General features: G+C 39.8%; 1 protein-coding gene across 1 annotated transcript in view; it reads right to left on the bottom strand.

Moving 5' to 3' along the window:
• Window positions 1-1,485: 1,485 nt before the first annotated feature.
• The window catches only part of PSD2 (pleckstrin and Sec7 domain containing 2), a 35,189-nt gene continuing 15,116 nt past the window's right edge, over window positions 1,486-21,558 (bottom strand). Inside the window, exons 3-6 of the mRNA XM_058176611.1 lie at window positions 6,069-6,234; window positions 3,888-4,032; window positions 3,289-3,432; window positions 1,486-2,945 (exon numbers count right to left, since the gene is read on the bottom strand). Coding sequence (XP_058032594.1) covers window positions 2,718-2,945; window positions 3,289-3,432; window positions 3,888-4,032; window positions 6,069-6,234 — 683 coding nt within the window. The 3' untranslated portion in view covers window positions 1,486-2,717. The remainder of the gene's footprint in view (window positions 2,946-3,288; window positions 3,433-3,887; window positions 4,033-6,068; window positions 6,235-21,558) is intronic.

Below are 21,558 nucleotides of genomic sequence, written 5' to 3'. Positions count from 1 at the left end.
TCGATTAACGAATGCATTGGGGAGTGGAGGGATGGGGTTCATTCATTTAAAGTGATTAAATTAACTTTATAACCATAATGGGTAGGGTCCATTACATTCATAACTCAAGGATTACTGTATTTGGTTTTAGGCTGAAAGTTCCTAGGAAAGAAATTACTTGGTCCAGGAGATGGTTTCAGTTCGGCTCTTCATAGTGCTGTTCATAATTATTTGATAAATATTTATCAGATAGGTTTAAACCAAATAAATAATTTTGATTGCCTCTTAGTATTGCTGCCTTTACTCAGCAGTTGATACATTTATGGACAATTAAGTTGTGATATAATTTTAGGTTAGCTTGTTGCCAGTCAAGAGCTTGACCTGACAAGAATAGTTTGCCTAAAATAGTGAATTAGCAATTCATTAAAGCATTTCTTGATTTCAGAATTTGGTGCAGATAGCAATGTCTTGAATTTAAAATTGCCAGTATTAGAATATGTTTGGTATATTTCTAAGTTTACTATATTTCAATTCCCCCCTTTTAAAATAAGGAATATTACTGGAATGTCCCATTAATAAATCAATGGCTGAAAGATTTTTTATTTGAGAGAAAGAGATTGGAGGAAGGAAATTATCATGTCTCAGAAAGAAACAAGGGATGATTTGTAGTCCACTTGCCTTGATGCTGGCCCCAACTCCCACGCCGCCTCATCTGATTTGGCTGCTGGAGGGGCTGGCAGCTGATAAGCCACAACATAACCTGTGGTGCAGTGGCCTAGAGGTGGAGCTCTTGCCTTACAATCAGGAGGCTGTGAGTTCGATCCTACATAGCAGCAGATATTTCTCTCTCTGGGCACAATGAGAAATTATCCGCTGTGAACTCTGCATTGGCAACAATGGAAGGGCATCCAGCCAGTAAACACTCAGCTCCATTCAGTTGCCCTGACTCCACCCCAATGCAAGCGATTACGGGGTCATTAAAAGACAAAAAAAAAGACGAAATAACACATGACATTCTAATTTTGGAGCTAATTAAATCTACTTGAATGGCATGACAAGTAAATATATAGCTGTCTAAAAATCAAACCCAAAAGGCATTCATCAGTCATTCCTTATGAAATTGAAAGAAGGTATAAAGTGGGATGCTACAGTCTTAGTTCCTGTACTTATCAATGTTTTGCTAATGATTTTGATGAACAAGTGATAACAACTTATCAGATCTGCAAATTACACAAAATGGAATAATTTAATTACAAATGGGAATTTCAGTCAACTGGGGCCAAAAAAAAGTGTCATTGTATTCTATATCAGCAGTAATCATCAAAAGAAGTTATCACTCCTTTATTGGCAGCCTGCCTCTATTCAAGGTTACTACATCTATAATTGGGTGAATATTACCATTCCCTGTTTCAGGAAATCTCCCCAAAGGATCATTAAATAAGGATAAATATTCTACTGAATAGTTAAAAATCATCAAAACACCAAATGGAGCTTTAAATGAATTTTCTTTATTAACAGTTTTAGTATTTATTTGTACATAATTCTTAGTGCATTCTTTCAAATAAAATTATCAAACTATACAAAAATTATGATTAAAAATTTGGTGACAAAGAGGATGGTATCCCTCGGTGGTAAGAAATATGGAAACGCAATCATTTATAAATTCTCCAAAGCTGTGAGAATCCAAAGAAATCTCTTTATCATCTTTATTTTAAAAAGCTGCAAAAATATAAACTGTAAATTACTGTAATTAGCAGCTACAAGATCCTTTAAAACTGGAACTTGATTTACTGTGAAAAATGTATAGAAAAAAAGATGATGAATCAATCCATAAATAAAGTGCTGGAGGTCTTAAAAACCACTTTTATCACAGTAAGAAAGGAACAGAAGCACAACATCCCATTATGCAAGTATATTTATGCTTACAGCAAAATGGAATATGTACAACTAACTGTGACTGCAACTCAGTTTTCTACGGTCATCACACACACAGGTTATCTTTCAGATGCTTGGATGGCCAGGAAGAAGAAGCAGAAGGAACAGGAACAAGAGCTGTGAATTGGCTATTTACAGAGGCTGAGAGCATAGCAATAACAGCTTTTACTGCAGCAAAGTCAAATGGAATTTTATTAGAAATAGAAAGGGAAAAAAACTATTATCTTTTCAAAACATTACTTAGTCTTGCTAAGAGTTCCCTGTATATTAAAGGAATTTTATTCCTGCTATTGTTTTGGCCTATGTTAGATTGCAAGTTTATATATCTGAAACCAACTACACCTGTGTTTGGCAGTAGGAAGGTATAGTAATATAGTTTTTACAATTCATGTGGAAATGTGATTCAACAGATACCCTGTCCAGTCCAGAACCTCTTATCAGCAATGAATAAAAATCTTCCCACTGTTTCAATATTTTCTTTGCAAATCTATTGCAAGGGCTGTGGAACCACCATTTCACTTGTAATTTTTTTTAACAAAGAAATGAATTCAGTTGGGTTCCCATGCTATCATAGTTTCACACATGTTGTTCATTGCAAAATGCAAGTACTCACAAAGACAAGCAGTGGGCCAAAGACCTATGCAGCCCATCTATGGGAAATGGGTGGCCTAATTCCAAAAACATAAGCACCAGAATAGAATTAGTGTAAACTAAAACACCGTTGAATTCTTTCTATTGATGTAACTCTATATCTGAGAAATTATTGTGCTCATGGATGGCAGATAAGGAGAACCAGCTCTCTCTTATTGACTCCCTGTGTGTGAAGTATTTGGCTCTAGAGTGTCTTTTTCTGCCTTACTGCTTTCAACAGACAACTGCCCTTGGGTTATAGAAGGACTGGAGCAAGTCTTCCTCAAAGAAATATCCTGGGTCTCCATTGTGAAGAGGTTGGCTTCAATTCTTTCCAGGTCATCTGTTCCAGCTTTTATCTTTGCACATAAGAGGTTGATATATGTCTCATATCGGTTTTTCTGTGGACAGCAGTAAAATAAAATGAAACATATTTATCTGGTCCAAAATTATTTAGGAGATGTGCAATAAAAAACAATAATGTGGCACGGATCATGCAAATCACAGATATATTTATGTCTTCGACAGTTGAGAATTATTCCTGATTCCTCTAGAGAAAATATAGTGAATCCTGAAAGGACATAATTTCCTTTCTCAATTAGGAAACACCTTTTGCTTAATCATACGATAGAAGTAGATTATGATGCCCAGTTGTCAGATGCTTTTATGCATGTCCAAAAATTCATTGTTAATTAGCTCTTCTACTGACAGCTATCATTTGACGGTAGGAGATAGAAGACTCACCTCAAATATTAAGTAATGTTCCTTCAAACGATATTCTTCAGTCTCTTTTGACTTCAGGCATTTCACTACAGGATGCAGTTTATGTTCAGTTAATTCATCTGTAATTTGCCTCATTTTATTCTCATGGGACAGTAGCTGTTCTTCCTGATAGAGAAGAAAATGTTAACTCATCCCTTCTGTAGAATAAAACTATTTTATTTTAAAAAATGTGTGTGCCTGATTTGATTTAAAAAATGATATTGCAAAATGTATTCTTCTTGCTGCTTTCAAATTATATAATATGCATAGCGTAGCGTAGCATAGCATAGTTATCTTAGGCAGGTTATAAGTATTTTAAATAAAAAGGTGGCATAAGTCACATAAAATAGGGAAAGAAACTACTCTTAGGCAGTATTTCAGCTACCTGCCTCCTGCCTTCACTACAAAACAGACCAGCCAAGGCTTGTGAAGAGGGAACAGAAGTGACTTGCCTTCTTTAATCTGAGTTTGGGGCCTTCTATGATTTGTGATGCAAATCCTGCTCTTGCAAAGAAATGCATGTTTCATTCAGTACGTGCCTGAATTCCAGGCCACCCTATGTACACACATTTCAGTTTTACCTGACAGAGTTTAGTTGATGAAGATGGCAAAAGAGGCCGGCAGAACTTTTTCATGGAGCAAATAGCAGCTGGAAATGCAGGGGCAGAAAAAATGGCAGCTACCAAGTTTATTCTCAGGATCCATGACAGCATTTCCCCTTTACTTCTATGGAAAGCAGGCAGCATTGAAAGTCAAATGATCAGAAATATAGACACCCAGGGAGAAAGACATTTACTGTGTCATTAGTATGAAAAGGAGAACTGATGATTGGTAGTGAACTGACCTATCATATCAGGTGGAATGCCTTTCTCTTTCACATCACTAATTAATATTTCTACTTTGCATTCTTCTTAAAAGATAGAGGCTCCCTCAAATTGAATTCTAAAGGCTGACTACATGCAGGTTTCTTGGCAATGGAGCAGTAATGGAGTGCCATGGCCACCTTTTGCCATGTTGTTTTCCAATTTGCTTATCAAGATTACAACCCTGGTCTACTTCGATGGCCTCCTAATGACGTTCCCAGTTCTTGACAAGGTTGACCATCCGCTGGCATCTGCTGCTGTCTCTTGTTACAGATTATACAAATGGTCATATGCCATGCTCCTTTTTGTGCCACTTCAGGTTTTTCTTCCTGATATGTATGGGAACCAATTTTTGCAATGTTGAAAATGTTAGCTCCTTTTAATGAGGCTTCATTAAAGTTAACCTCTTAGATGATTCCCCACACAGTTCACAGAATAACATCAACACAAATGGTCTTAATCAACAATTGCAATAAAAGGAAATACAGGAAAGGAACAACAAAGGACGGAGATATAAGTGGGGACCTGGGTAGGGTAGATTACAGAGGATGCCACTGAAACAATAAGAAAAAATGATTTTAATGGAATCAGAATAAGCGAACAGATATAAACATATTAAGCAAGACCTCATCATTTTCAGGATGCAAACAACAGTGTTTAGTATTTCAGCCACAGACTTGGACTTGCAGAAAAAAATATTACCTATGTCAGTGGTTCTCAACCTGTGGTCCACAGACCCCTGGGTAGGGTCACAATGTCATCATAGGGGGTCTGTGAAGGCTTGAAAAAATATTATGATCTTAACTAATCTTGAGTTAAATCTTGGGGGTCTGTGGCCACAAAAGGGGGTCCGTGGTGAAGAAAAGGTTAAAAACCACTGACCTAGATTATTACCACTTCTTCATTACATGAAGGGGGAAGCTATAATTGATTTGTGCTTTATAGTTATAATTATAAATATATTTGTCTGGATGATTTATGGAACCTGACAATTATGTTGAGATTTATATTCTTTTTTCTTTTAATGTGAAGAAAATAGATTATTTTACACTGGATTCCCAATGTTTACAATCCAGGAAATTTATAGATTAGATCTGCTTCTTCATTATATGTAACAATTAGTCTTTTTCTATATATAAATATTTTTATTTTATACAGTATTTATAGAGTAGTCCTGAATTGCTTCTATGGTATTATAGAACTGTTCTTGTCTTCAGATAATGGCTTCTAATGCTAATTACATAGTAATTGTAGGAGACGACTTGGCTGAGGCCGAGGGAGAGGTCAAGCGTGCCATATATCATGAGTCCAGGCACGCCACAAGAGATCTAAATCCAGTCCAGCTTGAATGCCTTTCTTATCTCCTGCTCATTTCCATTGACTGCTAGTTGGTCACATTCTTACAAAGAGCTTAAGCTTGCAATAAATCTTTATACTCATTGAACTGCTTGAATCTCCTGATTTTCCCAGAGCTTGATAGTAATATGATATTTTTCATTTCTTGAATAGTAGGAACTGATGATAATGTCAATTGCAATAAGAACCTTAATGTGATCATGAGACTTTGCTATATTAAAAGGGAGCTTATAACTGAAGGGACACAATCCATGGATCTCAGTCCCCATTTTTGAGGTCCCAGATGTCTCCAAGATCATGTCACTCAAATTTACAAACAAATTAATGGTTGTCATGATTGTTCAGTTTTTCATTAACTTAAGAACGGAAACAGATGAGTTAAGCTTCTGCCAGGCTGAATATGCTCTATTTTCCCTTTTAGTTCCCCAGTTTCTCTGGCGATGTCATCAGATCCCCAGAGCCTTTGAAAGGTATAAAAACAACATCTCAAATAAGTCACCCCAAGTTCTAATAATCCTGCCTAAGCTTTCCTCTGGTACTTACGGAGCTTGGAAGAGAAACACTCTCCAGTCTGCTGTCTTCAGTTTCAGCACATTGGATTTTTTGCTATAATCCGAGGCTTTTGTGGCTAAGGCATGATGAATGCGAATAGCATTCTTTAGATCTACTTCAGAAAGATCTTTATCAGGTTTATATTCATCCTGTGACAAAAAAGAAACAACAGTTCATCCATAACCATTTGGAAATGACCCTTTATAGCTGCTGACAAATATTTCTCCAGATTTTCCTTTAAAAAGCCCGAGACTCCAATCCAATGAAGACTATAAAAAGAAACAGGAAAGAGCAGAATCAGATGATAGTCACAAGAAAAATGCATAAAGACTGAAGAAATGTCTTGGACCCAAAGAAAGGTATTCAGTTTTGAATACTCTTCCAGCAATTACTGAATCATTTTTTTTATTTATTTCAAATTATAAGTATAAAGCATGCTAGTTCTTTTATAAATTTTGTGTATGCAGCCCTGGGACTGTTGTTGACAAGTGCACAATTAAAAAAAAACAAGCAAATAAAATAAATGCAGGTTACAAAGTATAATGTTGCATTTTTAATGCATGTGATATATGATGAGGAAGCAGGGATGCATTTTGTTATAAATAAACTTTTCCTGGGGTAAAAGAGAGGGACCTACGGTAGTGGCCAAAACTGTGGAAACCTTTTGGGAAAAGTGTATTTTCTAAAACTAGCTAATAACACTACTTTTTTTGGAGTAGTATCATAAAATTATATATCAATGGAAAGATAATTTAATCAAGAATGTAAGGGGGCGGGGCCAGCTATCAAAGAGAAAGGCTGTCTAAGATGGCTCTCTGACTCAGAGAACTGTTTTTACAGCTGCTTCCAACCAAGCGGGCAGACTTTTTGGAGTCTCAAGTCCCTCAGAGGGGGATTGGGAGAAAGAGATGCCCTATGAAGCTGTCCTAGACGGCGTCAGGACAGCGATCAGCAGGAAAGCCTTGGAGAAGCTGGTCGGGGGAAGGAGATGCCCCACAATGGTGGACGCAAAGGAACGACAGCAGACAGTTGGATAAAGATAGTGATGAAGTAGTGGGACAATGGTGAGACGAATCTGGTGAAATTTGATCTTGGCAACCTCTTATGAGTGATCCAGGGTGAGAGACGTTCAGAGGATTTCTGAAAAGGGAAGAGGAGAAAAGAGGCCTCAGGAAGAAGGTGGGAAGTAAGTTTTCTCTCCATGATATAGTGGCGAAAAGCAAGTTTGGGCTTAGAAAGGTTTACTGCAACGTGTGTTACTATTGGCTGTGAAAGGAAAAAAAGATTAAGGGTGGTTTCTCTTGTTTTCAACAACCTTATACTAAGAAACTAAAACAATTCAAAGTTGGAAAGTGAAAGTGTTGACAAATCGGAGGAGATGGACAGCTTGAATAAGGAATGAATGCTGAGTAACATAAAGTGAGGCAAGGGAGACACCTACTGGCCAAGAAAAAATCAGATATAAACTACAGAGGAAGAAAGACAATTACAACTAATAAAATAAAAGAACTAGAAGAACTCTGCTGCAGTTAGAAGGAAAGATTGTGGACTAAAACTTATTTGCCTAAGAAAATAAATGCAGGTTACAAAGTATAATGTTGCATTTTTAATGCATGTGATATATGATGAGGAAGCAGGGATGCATTTTGTTATAAATAAACTTTTCCTGGGGTAAAAGAGAGGGACCTACGGTAGTGGCCAAAACTGTGGAAACCTTTTGGGAAAAGTGTATTTTCTAAAACCAGCTAATAACACTACTTTTTTTGGAGTAGTATCATAAAATTATATATCAATGGAAAGATAATTTAATCAAGAATGTAAGGGGGCGGGGCCAGCTATCAGAGAGAAAGGCTGTCTAAGATGGCTCTCTGACTCAGAGAACTGTTTTTACAGCTGCTTCCAACCAAGCGGGCAGACTTTTTGGAGTCTCAAGTCCCTCAGAGGGGGATTGGGAGAAAGAGATGCCCTATGAAGCTGTCCTAGATGGCATCAGGACAGCGATCAGCAGGAAAGCCTTGGAGAAGCTGGTCGGGGGAAGGAGATGCCCCACAATGGTGGACGCAAAGGAACGACAGCAGACAGTTGGATAAAGATAGTGATGAAGTAGTGGGACAATGGTGAGACGAATCTGGTGAAATTTGATCTTGGCAACCTCTTATGAGTGATCCAGGGTGAGAGACCTTCAGAGGATTTCTGAAAAGGGAAGAGGAGCAAAGAGGCCTCAGGAAGAAGGTGGGAAGTAAGTTTTCTCTCCATGATATAGTGGCGAAAAGCAAGTTTGGGCTTAGAAGGGTTTACTGCAACGTGTGTTACTATTGGCTGTGAAAGGAAAAAAAGATTAAGGGTGGTTTCTCTTGTTTTCAACAACCTTATACTAAGAAACTAAAACAATTCAAAGTTGGAAAGTGAAAGTGTTGACAAATCGGAGGAGATGGACAGCTTGAATAAGGAATGAATGCTGAGTAACATAAAGTGAGGCAAGGGAGACACCTACTGGCCAAGAAAAAATCAGATATAAACTACAGAGGAAGAAAGACAATTACAACTAATAAACTAAAAGAACTAGAAGAACTCTGCTGCAGTTAGAAGGAAAGATTGTGGACTAAAACTTATTTGCCTAAGAAAATAAATACAGCAGCTGAGCTGGGAAGTAGCTCAGGCTGCTAATGCAGTCTGTTATTAACACACAGCTGCCTGCAATTACAATTACTGCAGGCTCGAGTCCCACCAGGCCCAAGGTTGACTCAGCCTTCCATCCTTTATAAGGTAGGTAAAATCAGGACCCAGATTGTTGGGGGGACAATACGTTGACTTTGTATATAAATATACAAATAGGATGAGACTATTGCCTTACACAATGTAAGCCGCCCTGAGTCTTCGGAGAAGGGCGGGATATAAATTCAAATAAAAAAAATAAGAATGTGTTGATTTAAAGGACTAAACTAAGCTACCTAAAAATAAGGATTGACTGTATAGTGAGGGTGAGAGACTGTCTACACTTGTTGACTTTGTTGATTTTGTCTGTAAAGTGACTATATATATATATATATGAGATCAACTGCAAATTAGACAGTGGATGTTGCATCAAGAAGAAATTATTATTACTCTTAACATTATTAGTAATATAAGTGACTCTTCAATACTGTATATACCTTTATCAATTTATTCCTGCTGTTGATTGCTATAATAGGTAGGCAATTTAGAACTATAGTTTGATACAAATATCTAAAACGTATAAGCCATTTAAGTATCTTTTGTTAATAGTGTTTTATTTTTAGCAATATCTATTTTACTACACATTATACAATTTGGTTTCACAAGACTTACTATATTTTGTACAGAATTTATTGATAGATATAATAACATAAATTTTTTGGGCATGGAGTAGATTAATTGATAGTTTGGGAGCTGGAAGGAAATACAAAGATTGCAAACAAGTGGGGAAGTGGGTTTAAATTAGTGTTAAAGATGAGAAGCATTCCTAATTTAACAAGAATTGGTACAGGAAAGAGGCAGGCAGCCCAAACTGCAACAGTTGAATTACTGTTGGTATAAAGGTCTATAGAAGAGATGATGCAATGGGAAGATCTAATTCGTTTAAAGACCTACCACTAATGCTACAATCAATGCAGGACGTAATGTTGAAAAATCATGAAGACTTGAAAAAAGTGATAGGGGAAGTGAGGCGTGACACTGGAGGACTCAAAGAAAAGATGAAATCAATGGATGGGAAATTTGAATGCTTTCAACAACAAATCATGAAGAATGAGCAGAAACTACAAAAGATGGAAGAGAGAATGGGAAAGGGGTGGGGGGAACAGTAGATGAAATGAATGAAAGATTAATACAAGCAAATAAAGAGTTAGAAACGACAGTTATCTTCCTGGAAACAAAAAGATAGCCCACTACTTACACTTCCAAAACGTGAGAGAAAACAAAGATGAGGACCTACCAAAGAAGATGGTGGACTTATTAGCAAGAGCCCTAAGTACTGGAAAAGAGGTGATGGTGAATGAGATGGATGAGATTTATAGGGTTCTCACTAATTACGGAAGAAGGCATAACTTACTTAAACAAGTTCATATTAGATTTGTCAAGAAATCAATTCGGGAATGAGATATTACATAGAACAAGAGATGACCCATTAGAATACAGAGGAAGACAATTAGTGGTACTCAAAAAAGTGCCTAGAAGGGTGAGAGATTTAAGATGGCCATATTTAACTTCTAAATTAACAGTACAAAACATCAATTTTTGAAGGTTGACACCGGAAGGAATCATGGTGTCATGGAAAGAAAAAAGATTCAGATTATACATGATAGACAAAGCAGAAGAGTTCTATAGGCAGAATTTCGGTAGTGATGAAGAGTTAGAAGAAAGAGATAAGAGAAGAAGGTGAAATAAGAGTACAGACAACAGAAGCAAAGGAACCCCAAACTAGAGAAAAGGAAAGTGGAAGTGGAGAAAAAGTAGATAATAGAAAATATGATGAAGGTAGACTTAAAGAATATAAAGAGGCTAGACCAACAAGGATGAAAAGATCTAGATATAGGTAGAGACTCACAGAAAGAAATAGAGATTCTATCTTTGAATGTTAACGGTTCAAAATCCCCATCAAAGAGGAAAAGTGAATTGGAAGATAAAACTAAAATGAAAGTAACTAAGAAAATAAAATATTTAGGGATTTGGCTCACAGCAAAGTGCTCTTCAATTAAGGAGGATAGTTATTATATATTGGATTATATTAAAAAAATCTGGATAATTGGAAAAATCTACAAATTTCATTATTGGGAAGGATCGCTAAGGTTAAAATGAATATTTTGTTGAACAGTCTATTTCTGTTCCAAGTTATTCCAATAAAATTAGGGAAAATTTTCTTTGAAGAGTTGAATAAATTAGTTATCAAATTTATATGGCAAGGGAAAAAACCTAGGATTAAATTAAAACTATTGCAGGATATGAAAGATTAAAGCGGGTCTGGCATTACCAGAGTGGGAAATATATTATCAAGCATCAATTCTAACCTGGTTAAAGGATTGGATGGAATTGAAAAATAAAAGAATTTTAGCAATAGAAGGCCATGATTTGCAAGCGGGGTGACATGCATTCCTATGGGATGAAAAATATAAAACACATAAATATTTTCAAACACATAAATATTTTCAAACACATGTAATCAGGAATGCACTGCTACAGATTTGGAAAAAAATAAAACAAAAACAGTATGTAAGAATTCCAATGTGGCTATCCCCAACAGAAATAATGAAACACCCAAACTTATTGGCTGTAGATAAGATAATTAGATATGAGAAATTGGTAAATGAACAGGGACATTTGAGAACAAAACCCAAATTGGAAAAAGAGGTAGATAGGGAGATAGATTAGTGGACATACACACAAATACAATCAAGATACACAAAAGATAAAAAATTATAAAAAATACAAAAAGAGCAGCAAGAAGTGGATAAAATCGTACATGGAACAGAGATAAAATTAATCAGTAAAATATATAAATATCTATTGCGATATAAAATGGAAGATGAAGTGGTTAAAGAAACAATGATCAAATGGGCAAAAATTTTTGGATACAATATAGAACTGGAGAAATGGGAAAAAATGTGGGAAACAAATATAAAATTGACTATGTCTGCGGCATTCAAGGAAAACCAGTTGAAGATGTTTTACAGGTGGCATCTTCCACCAGCAAGACTTGCTAAGATGTACCTGAACAGTTCTCCAATATGCAAGAAGTGCAAAAAAAGTATATGGAACATATTATCATTTATGGTGGACATGTCCATCTGCAAAAAAAAGTTTGAACCAAAATCAGAAAATGGCTGGAAGAAATAAGCAACCAACACATAGACTGGAAAGCAGAGACCTTTTTGCTGGGAATATTCCATAGGAAATACAGTAAAGAAATAAGGCATCTAATCTTACACATAATAACAGCCGCAAGAATATCCTATGCACAGAACTGGAAAAATGAGAATATAGCATTGGAGGAGGAAGTGATAAGGAAAATTCTGGACTGTGCTGAGATGGATAAATTAACAAAGGAGATAAAAGAAAAGGAAGATACGGAATATTATATGATATGGAATAAATTGTATAATTGGATAGAAATTAGAAATGGTAAATGATGAAAAAGGGGAAAAGGTCACACACACACACACACACACGAAGGGGTAGTGCATGAAAGAAAATGAATTGTTATAATGATAGGTATGATGGAATATAGAAATAAGGGATAATGGGATAAAAAAGATAAGTATAATTAAAGGAAACAAGAGGGGGAAATGTAAATAATAGAAGAATACTGAAACGAAACTGATGTAAAGAAGGAGTATATGTTTTATGTTAGTGTTTGTTATGTCTTGTGGTATTTTTTTTAAAAAAAATAAACAACATATACTAGGATTAGGTTATGTGATGCTATTATACTATATGATGCTCCCTTTTGCTATAAACTGAATAAGGCTTATACAGACATCCTTGTTGTTGGACTGATTTTCTTCTGCAGTGTTTCAAGTCTGGACTTTGCCCCAAACTTCAGAGATCCAGGAGGCCTTGTCCCATAACTGATGTTTTACACAATTGTTTATCTCTTGTGGTGATTGTAGAGTCCATGATTTTTTTACTGCCCTAAAAGTCTGGGTACCTGAAGATATTTAACTAGCATTCCTTTATAGTCGTAAGGCATTCCATTCCTACTAATGTCTTCACTTTCAATAGCTGTTTTGTATGATTGCTGCATTTATGTGAGTAGTGTTCCATCACATAAGCCCTATTCTTCTTATATTTCTGTTCCTCATTGACAAATCTTTAGAATGTAGATACTGTCAAGTAATTCTTGACTGTTACATATATGCCACATGATCTCCGTGATCAGACTGGTGACATATAGATAATTCTTATCTGTATATTAAGAGTATGTTGAACAATTAGTATACCATTCATGGTGGGTTGCTACCGATTCACCCCGGATCAGGCGAACTGGTAGTGGCAGTGGCAGCAGGAGGCTCTGCCCACCCACCCAAACACTTCTGTGCATGCACAGAAGTGTCACGCATAAGTGCACCCACAAGCAAACCAGTAGTGACGAGTTTTGAAACCTGCCCCTGATTCATACTTTCTAAAACCTTAAGTAAGCATCACTGAATCCTTCAAATATACATGATCACAAACAGTTCCATCATGTAGTGTGTTTTAATCAGGTTTAACATCCTTTTCACATTAAACTTAAACAGAATCTTCTTATATTCATATACTAGGTGATAGAAATGTTATTAAAAGCCAACACATGGTGAGAGACACAGAAAAAGAAACACAAACCACACACAATTAAAACCATCTCTCAGATGAATAAAGACCTTAGTAGCAATAAGGGATTTCTCTGATAAAGACTTCAGACTAGAAAGACGGTATAGTATACAAACATGCATATAGAAAATATAAAGCTGGAGATCCACTGGATCTTCTTAAAGATCCAGTGGAATATTCCATTGTTATTCATTAATTTATCTCTGATGAGTTTATTTCAAGGTTAATTTCAAGGATGATTCTGATCAAAACTCTTGAGGTGCATTTTCTACCATTTTTGGGTGGTATTTGCACTGAAACATTATAGTACTACCCCAATGTGCAATTCTTCATGTTCCTTGTTTTTACTCCTACATGTCCTAGCATTTTTTCTGCTTTTCACTTCTTCTTGGAAATGAGGGGTATCAAGTATTTGGAAAATATCATGTCCTGTCAGTGGGAATAGCAACTATCTCCTTGCTCCATGTTTCTTGTCACTTGCTGTAGAAAAATCAGTTTCTGAATTTTAGTCAGTGAGTTATATGCATGGAGATAAACAGACAATAAATGGGAAAATTATATGGTAACAAAAATTAAAGGTGGGGTACATATTTGTTACAATGTAAATAAATAGAAATTCATTACTTTAAATTTTCTTATTCAAGCTAAATAAATGGAGGCACATACTGCTAATTGAGGACAGAAAGCTTTCAAATTATATATATTCTGATTGTATAATGAAAAACATTCCTGGGGAAAGTATGGTTTGTTTCTGTACTACCTAGCTTCAGATAATTGCTTAAATTGACGGGTTTGGGTCGGGGGCGGGGGGGGGGTAGGGGGGGAAACCCGTTGGGGGGGGGAGACGAGTCCAGCTAGTATTCGCGGCAGTAATTTAATAGGTCCGAGGGTGGCGGGGGAGGGTCTCGTTCCAGTTTATCAGGGTTCTGTTATCAATACGATATGTGGGAGAGGCAGATATGGCGGAAGGGGGGGCACATCAGGTTTTGGGGGTACGCCCTCGCTATTTAAGAGCGATCGCGTGCTCCGCCCCCCCAGAATTTTCCCATTCCCCGAGTGGCCAGAGTACCCGGGACCTGGGCCTTCGGCTGATGTTATGCAATGCAAGATCCATGGTTAATAAAGCCCCCCTGATTTCAGATCTAATTCAGGAAGGGACCACGGATGTTATGGGCATTACGGAAACCTGGCTGGGCACTGAAGGGGGGGTTCCCCTAGTAGAGATGTGCCCATCAGGTTTCCGAGCATTCCATCAGCCGAGGGCCCAAGGTAGGGGTGGCGGGATGGCGGTTATTATTAGGGAGAGTCTGGAACCGAGGGAGACCACTGTGCCTCAGATAGCTGGGTGTGAAACCCTCTATGTGAAGTGGGGTCGTAAGACTCAGGTGGGCTTGTTGATCACGTACCTGGCTCCTTGCTGCGTGACAACAGCCCTGCCCGAGCTGTTGGAGTTGCTGGCTGGGTTGGCAGTTGAAACCCCTAGACTGTTGGTCATGGGGGATTTCAACTTGCCATCAACTGGCACGGCATCCTCGATCGCTCAGGACTTCATGGCTTCCATGACGGCCATGGACCTGACTCAATTAATTGATGGCCCTACTCACATTGGGGGTGGCACCCTAGACTTGGTTTTTATCTCTGGCCAGTGGCTGAATGATCTGATTTTAAACGATTTACTTATTGAAACTTTGTCATGGTCAGATCATTTTCTCCTTCGTCTGGACTTTCAGACCGCTACCCACCACTGCAGGGAGACGGAACCAATACGTTGATTCCGTCCCAGGCGCCTGATGGACCCTGAGAGGTTCCTGACGGAGCTTGGGCTGTTTCCCGAGAACCTGGCCCACGGCACGACTGAAGAACTAGTTGCGGCCTGGGAACAGGCCGCGGCTGGAGCTTTGGACCATGTCGTGCCTTTGCGGCCTCTGACCCGGTGTCGGTCTCAACCAGCTCCTTGGTTTTCTGAGGAGCTGAGGGAGATGAAACTCTGGGGAAGACGCCTAGAGAGTGCCTGGAGATCCAGCCGTTCTGAGTCTGACCAGACACTAGTTAGGTCCTATATCAGGACCTACCTAGTGGCACTGAGGGATGCGAAGCGTTCTTACATTTCCTCCCTCATTGCGTCGGCAGATAACTGCCTGGCCGCCCTATTTCGGGTGACCCGCTCTCTCCTTCAACAGGAGGGGCGGGGGGACCCATTACAAGGGCATGCCGAGGAGTTTAGCGGTTATCTATACGATTAAATCATTCAGCTTCGGGACGGATTGGATCAAAATTGGGTAGTTCCGGACGAGAGTTTCGAGACTCGTCTTGTTGAGAGTGTTTGGGATGGTTTTGACCCTGTGACTCCCGAGGACATGGACAGGTTGCTGGGAAGACTGAATGCCACCACATGTTTACTGGACCCGTGCCCCTCCTGGTTGGTGCTGGCCACGCAGGAGGTGACATGAGGCTGGCTCCAGGGGATTATAAATGCTTCTTTGCAGGAGAGGATCTTTCCCGCTGCCTTGAAAGAGGCGGTGGTGAGACCTCTCCTCAAGAAGCCTTCCCTGGACCCAGCTGTTTTAGGTAATTATCGTCCAGTCTCCAACCTTCGCTTTACGGCGAAGGTTGTAGAGAGTGTGGTGGCATGTCAGCTACCCCAGTACCTGGATGAAACCGTCTATCTAGACCCATTCCAGTCCGGCTTCCGGCCCAGGTACAGTCCGGAGACGGCTTTGGTCGCGTTGGTGGATGATCTCTAGAGGGCCAGGGATAAGGGTTACTCCTCTGCCCTGGTCCTATTAGACCTCTCAGCGGCTTTTGATACCATCGACCATGGTATCTTGCTGTGCCGGTTAGAGGGGTTGGGAGTGGGAGGCATCGTTTATTGGTGGTTCTCCTCCTACCTCTCTGACCGGACGCAGACGGTGTTGACAGGGGGGCAGAGATCGATTCCGAGGCGCCTCATGTGTGGGGTGCCGCAGGGATCGATTCTCTCGCCTCTCCTGTTCAAAATCTACATGAAGCCACTGGGTGAGGTCATCAGTGGTTTTGGGGTGAGATACCAACTGTACGCTGATGACATGCAGCTGTACTTTTCCACCCCAGGCCACCCCAACGAAGCTATCGAAGTACTGTCCTGGTGTCTGGAGGCCGTATGGGTCTGGATGGGGAGGAACAGGCTCAAACTTAATCCCTCCAAGACGGAGTGGCTGTGGATGCCGGCACCCCGGTACAGTCAGCTGCAGCCGCGGCTGTCTGTTGGGGGTGAGTCATTGGCCCCGATGGAGAGGGTGTGCAACTTGGGTGTGCTCCTGGATGGGTGGTTGTCTTTCGAAGACCATTTGACAGCCGTCTCCAGGAGAGCTTTTTATCAGGTTCGCCTGATCCGCCAGTTGCGCCCCTTCCTGGACCGGGATGCCCTATGCACGGTCACTCATGCTCTCGTTACCTCTCGTCTGGACTATTGCAATGCTCTCTACATGGGGCTCCCCTTGAAGAGCATCCGGAGACTCCAGTTAGTCCAGAATGCGGCTGCGCGGGTTATTGAGGGAGCAGTTCGGAGCTCCCATGTAACACCTATTCTGCGCAGACTGCACTGGCTGCCTGTTGTCTTCCGGGTGCGCTTCAAGGTGTTAGTTACTACCTTTAAAGCGCTTCATGGCTTAGGACTGGGATACCTATGGGACTGTCTACTGCCAATGTCTATCTCCCAACGACCTGTGCGCTCTCACAGAGAGGGGCTCCTCAGGGTGCCGTCAGCCAAGCAATGTCGGCTGGCGCGCCCCAGGGGGAGGGCCTTCTCTGTGGGGGCTCCTACCCTATGGAACGAGCTTCCCCCTGGACTCCGACAAATACCTGACCTTAGGACCTTCCGCCGCGAACTTAAAACCTACTTATTTCGTCTTGCTGGACTCGCTTAAATTTTATATTATCAAATTGATTTATGGGTTTTAAATTTTTTGTGAATTTTAGAGGGTAATATTTTATCTATAAATAGCCATATCAAATAGGTTTTTTAAGGGTTGTTTTTAGTTTTGTATTGTTGTTTTCTGTATTGTTGTATTGTTGCTGGGGCGACTGAATGCCACCACATGTTTATTGGACTCGTGTCCCTCCTGGTTGGTGCTGGCCACCCGGGAGGTTACACGAGGCTGGCTCCAGGGGATTGTCAACACTTCTCTGAGGGAGGGTGTTGTTCCCACCGCCTTGAAAAAGGCGGTGGTGAGGCCCCTCCTCAAGAAGCCCTCCCTGGACCCAGCTGTTTTGGGCAACTACCATCCAGTCTCCAACCTTCGCTTTGTGGCGAAGGTTGTCGAGAGTGTGGTGGCACATCAGTTACCCCGGTACCTGGATGAAACTGTCTATCTAGACCCGTTCCAGTCCGGCTTCCGACCCGGGTACAGCACAGAGACAGCTTTGGTCGCATTGGTGGATGACCTCTGGAGGGCCCGGGACAGGGGTTATTCCTCTGCCCTGGTTCTCCTAGATCTCTCAGCGGCTTTTGATACCATCGACCATGGTATCCTGCTGCGGCGGTTGGGGGGATTGGGAATGGGAGGCACCGTGTTTCGGTGGTTCTCATCCTATCTCTCCGACCGATCGCAGACAGTGTTGGCAGGGGAGCAGAGATTGACCTCGAGGCGCCTCCTTTGTGGGGTGCCACAGGAGTCGGTTCTCTCACCTCTTCTGTTCAACATCTACATGAAGCCGCTGGGTGAGGTCATCAGTGGTTTTGGGGTGAGTTATCAACTGTACGCGGATGACACCCAACTGTACATTTCCACCCCTGACCACCCCAGTGAAGCTGTCGAAGTGTTGTCTCGGTGTTTGGAGGCCGTACGGGTCTGGATGGGGAGAAACAGGCTCAAGCTCAACCCCTCCAAGACTGAGTGGCTGATATGCCACCACACTCTCAACAACCTTTGCCAAAAAGTGAAGGTTGGAGACTGGACGATAGTTCGCCAATACATCTGGGTCCAGGGAAGGCTTCTTGAGGAGGGGCCTCACCACCGCCTTTTTCAAGGCGGTGGGAACAACACCCTCCCTCAGAGAAGTGTTGACAATCCCCTGGAGCCAGCCTCGTGTAATGTAGGAACTCCTATAAATCTGGGCTACAATTGATCAGAATTCTAGATTTTTAAGATTTCATACAGACAATATTCCAGCTGTTAGCAAAATTAAAATGACACACACAACCTATTCATTAAGGTCAAGAGGCTTTGTTGAAAATAGGGCTTGATACTGTTCCAGGATTCCTTATACAGAGCCTCTAGAGTCTAGACAGTAGTGCATCTGATTTGTTGATCTCTTTTAATATAAAAACTTTGGAAATTACTGTGTAACAAAGCAAAGCACTACCCTAAAGCATAATCTATATTTTCAAAAATATTGGTGCTCCATATACAGTATACCCAGAGATAATCTCAGAATAGACAGATGAGTTGCTACAAACATATTTCCTTTAAAAGTTTGCTTATTTGCCCAAAGGCAAAACAATGCAAAGAAAGCCTGTCTCACCTTAGTCGGAGGAGACCTGACAGACAAAATGAATGATAGTGAGCTACTTCCTCTCTAATTTTGCCTTGTGGCATGTCCAGACACACACACACACAAATGTCACAAAAGACATTTGTGTGTGCGTGTTTGTTTGGCAGGGAGGGAGGGACAAAGGAGGAGGAGGAGAAGGGGGAGGGAAAGGAGGAGGGAGAACGGGAAGGGGGAGGAGGAGGAGGAGGAGGAGGAGGAGGAGGAGGAGGAGGAGGAGGGGGAGAATCATTTAGATTGAGATAGCTTCCTGAAAAATTCAAATGTCCACTTTTTTAGATCTTTTTTTAAAGGAAAACATTCGCTAGTGCAATGCTTCAGAAAAGACTTTGAAAGAATCGTTTGGTATTTTCACTTGAGAATTTAAAGCAACTGTAAGAAGGATTTTGCTTTGTGTTTCTACTTTCCTGTTGTCTCTTTGCTTTCTTCCTATTACTCATCTCAGTCAATTTAATTATTATTTTTACATAGCTTTATCTTGAGAAAAGAAAAAAGAGGTGGAGGGTTAGACATTCCACGTCTGAGTCAGACATTTAATTCAAAGAACTATTTATCAGATTTTTTTAGGGCTTTTGCCTATAGCAAAGGTTGAGATAGGCCGATCGCTTGATCTTTCATTGTTAATTGTAACACTGTATTCATTGAAATTGAACTTTCTGAATGCCAACTTTTTTACTATATGTTGATTCACTGACTTGATGAATAAAAATGCTGAGCTTATTTTCCATATGTACTCAAGCCATGCAAAAGCAGCAATCCAAAGCATTTTACCTTGCCTCCAGAGAAGATTTGTCAGTTTTCATCCAATAGATTTTGAAGAAGAAAATGATGTATATCTAGTCTGGCGGTGTGGTAAGTTGGTCACATGACTGGCTGTTGGTTTGATGCTATATTTAATTTCTGAGGAGTTGGTTGGTTCTGTTGTTGATTGGTTGTTTGAATGGTCCAGTTTCTAAGGTCTTCATATGCTGCATCTAAATCAATATGCTTGTTAATTGCCCCTTTTGTAGAGTACCAGGTGTCAATAAATTCACATGTGAGGCAGGTGTTGGCATGGCCAATGATTTTCATTCCTTCCCAATCAAACTGGTGTTGTTCATTGTCAATGTGGTTCAAGATCAAGGATCAAGAGCCTTGGTGGCGCAATGGTTAGAATGCAGTACTGCAAGCTACTTCTGTTGACTATCGGCTGCCTGTAATTTGGCAGTTTGAATCTCACCAGGTTTAAGGTTGACTCAGCTTTCCATCCTTCTGAGGTGGGTAAAATGAGGACCCAGATTGTTTGGGGCAATATGCTGACTCTGTAAACCGCTTAGAGAGGGCTGTAAAGAAAGCACTGTGAAGCGGTATATAAGTCTAAGTGCTATTGCTACTTTTGGTCATGCTGTTTGACAGCTACTAGATATTCATGAATTCTTTTTTTCCAGTTGTCTTCCTATTTGTCCAACATATAATTGGTTTCAATAGTTGCAATTGATTTTGCATACCATGTTGCTTTGTCTTCCTTCCATATTTTGTGTTTGACACTAGATAGCAGTTGTCTGAATGTAAACATGGGTTTGTGAGCTATCATTATTTCTAGGGATTGCAGTATTCTAGCACCCATTTTGGATGTTCCTTTGACATATGGCAGGACTTATTTCCATGTTGAGGTTGACTATATATTTTGTCGGGGTTTGGATGACAAGCATTGTATTATGAAGTTTTTTGGACAGACAATGCAGAGGAAAACATCAAAAAGGCGTTTCTCTTCTGCTTTTCTTAATGACTTGGTGCTGCAATGTGTTCTAGCATGGAGCCTTAATCACAAATGCTATCTTTATCCTTATTAACATTTATTCTTTTTATCTTTGTCTCTATTACCTTTATCCTTTATTAATACTTTATCCTCTACAAGCATTCTAACATCTACATAAACACTAATTCAATTTCTCATATATTTTTAAGCATATTTTCATACTTATGGGATTACAATAAGATAGTTTATTTGTAATCAAATTAGAGCTTTGGTGGCGCAATAGTGGGGATTGAACAATTTATTGGAATAATTCTGAAAACTCAGAAAGCTTCAAAATAGTTTAGCCATCAGGATTCCATATACATATAAAGTTGATCACTCTTTCTTTGAGAAACCAATTTGAACTTCACCCTTGCCACAATCTTCAGTTATAAGCTAAGGGCTTGAGGTCATGTGGCTTATTGTGGTAAAATCAGATTTCCCTGCATAGAATAGGGGTTGGTGAACCAGTCAGAAGCTGATAGAAAATAAAAAAGAGGCATCTCATAGAAATTGTTTATTTAATCAAACTAATTGTTTAGTCCTTCTTGAGAAACAATGTTCCATGCAAATCCAGCTGTATACCATCATGTGGTCAGCATTTTCTTGACTCTCACCGCTTCCATTTTATCTGGATTAAATTTCAGCTTGTATGCTTTTATCTACCTAACTTCTTCAATATTTTTACTAACATCATGCAATCAGAAGATGAACAAGACAGGCAGAATTTATTATTATTTGTATAATGTTGTGCAAATAATGAACACAGTCCAATTTTCAGAATGGCTTCAGGATCACATAGATGTGGGGGGGGGTATCAAGAATAATGAAGCATCGCAAGGCTAATGACCT

Source organism: Ahaetulla prasina, chromosome 3 (assembly GCF_028640845.1).
Source record: "Ahaetulla prasina isolate Xishuangbanna chromosome 3, ASM2864084v1, whole genome shotgun sequence".
Classification (NCBI taxonomy): Eukaryota; Metazoa; Chordata; class Lepidosauria; order Squamata; family Colubridae; genus Ahaetulla; species Ahaetulla prasina.
Note: the sequence above shows the minus strand (reverse complement) of the source record. Positions and strands in the feature narration are given on the sequence as shown.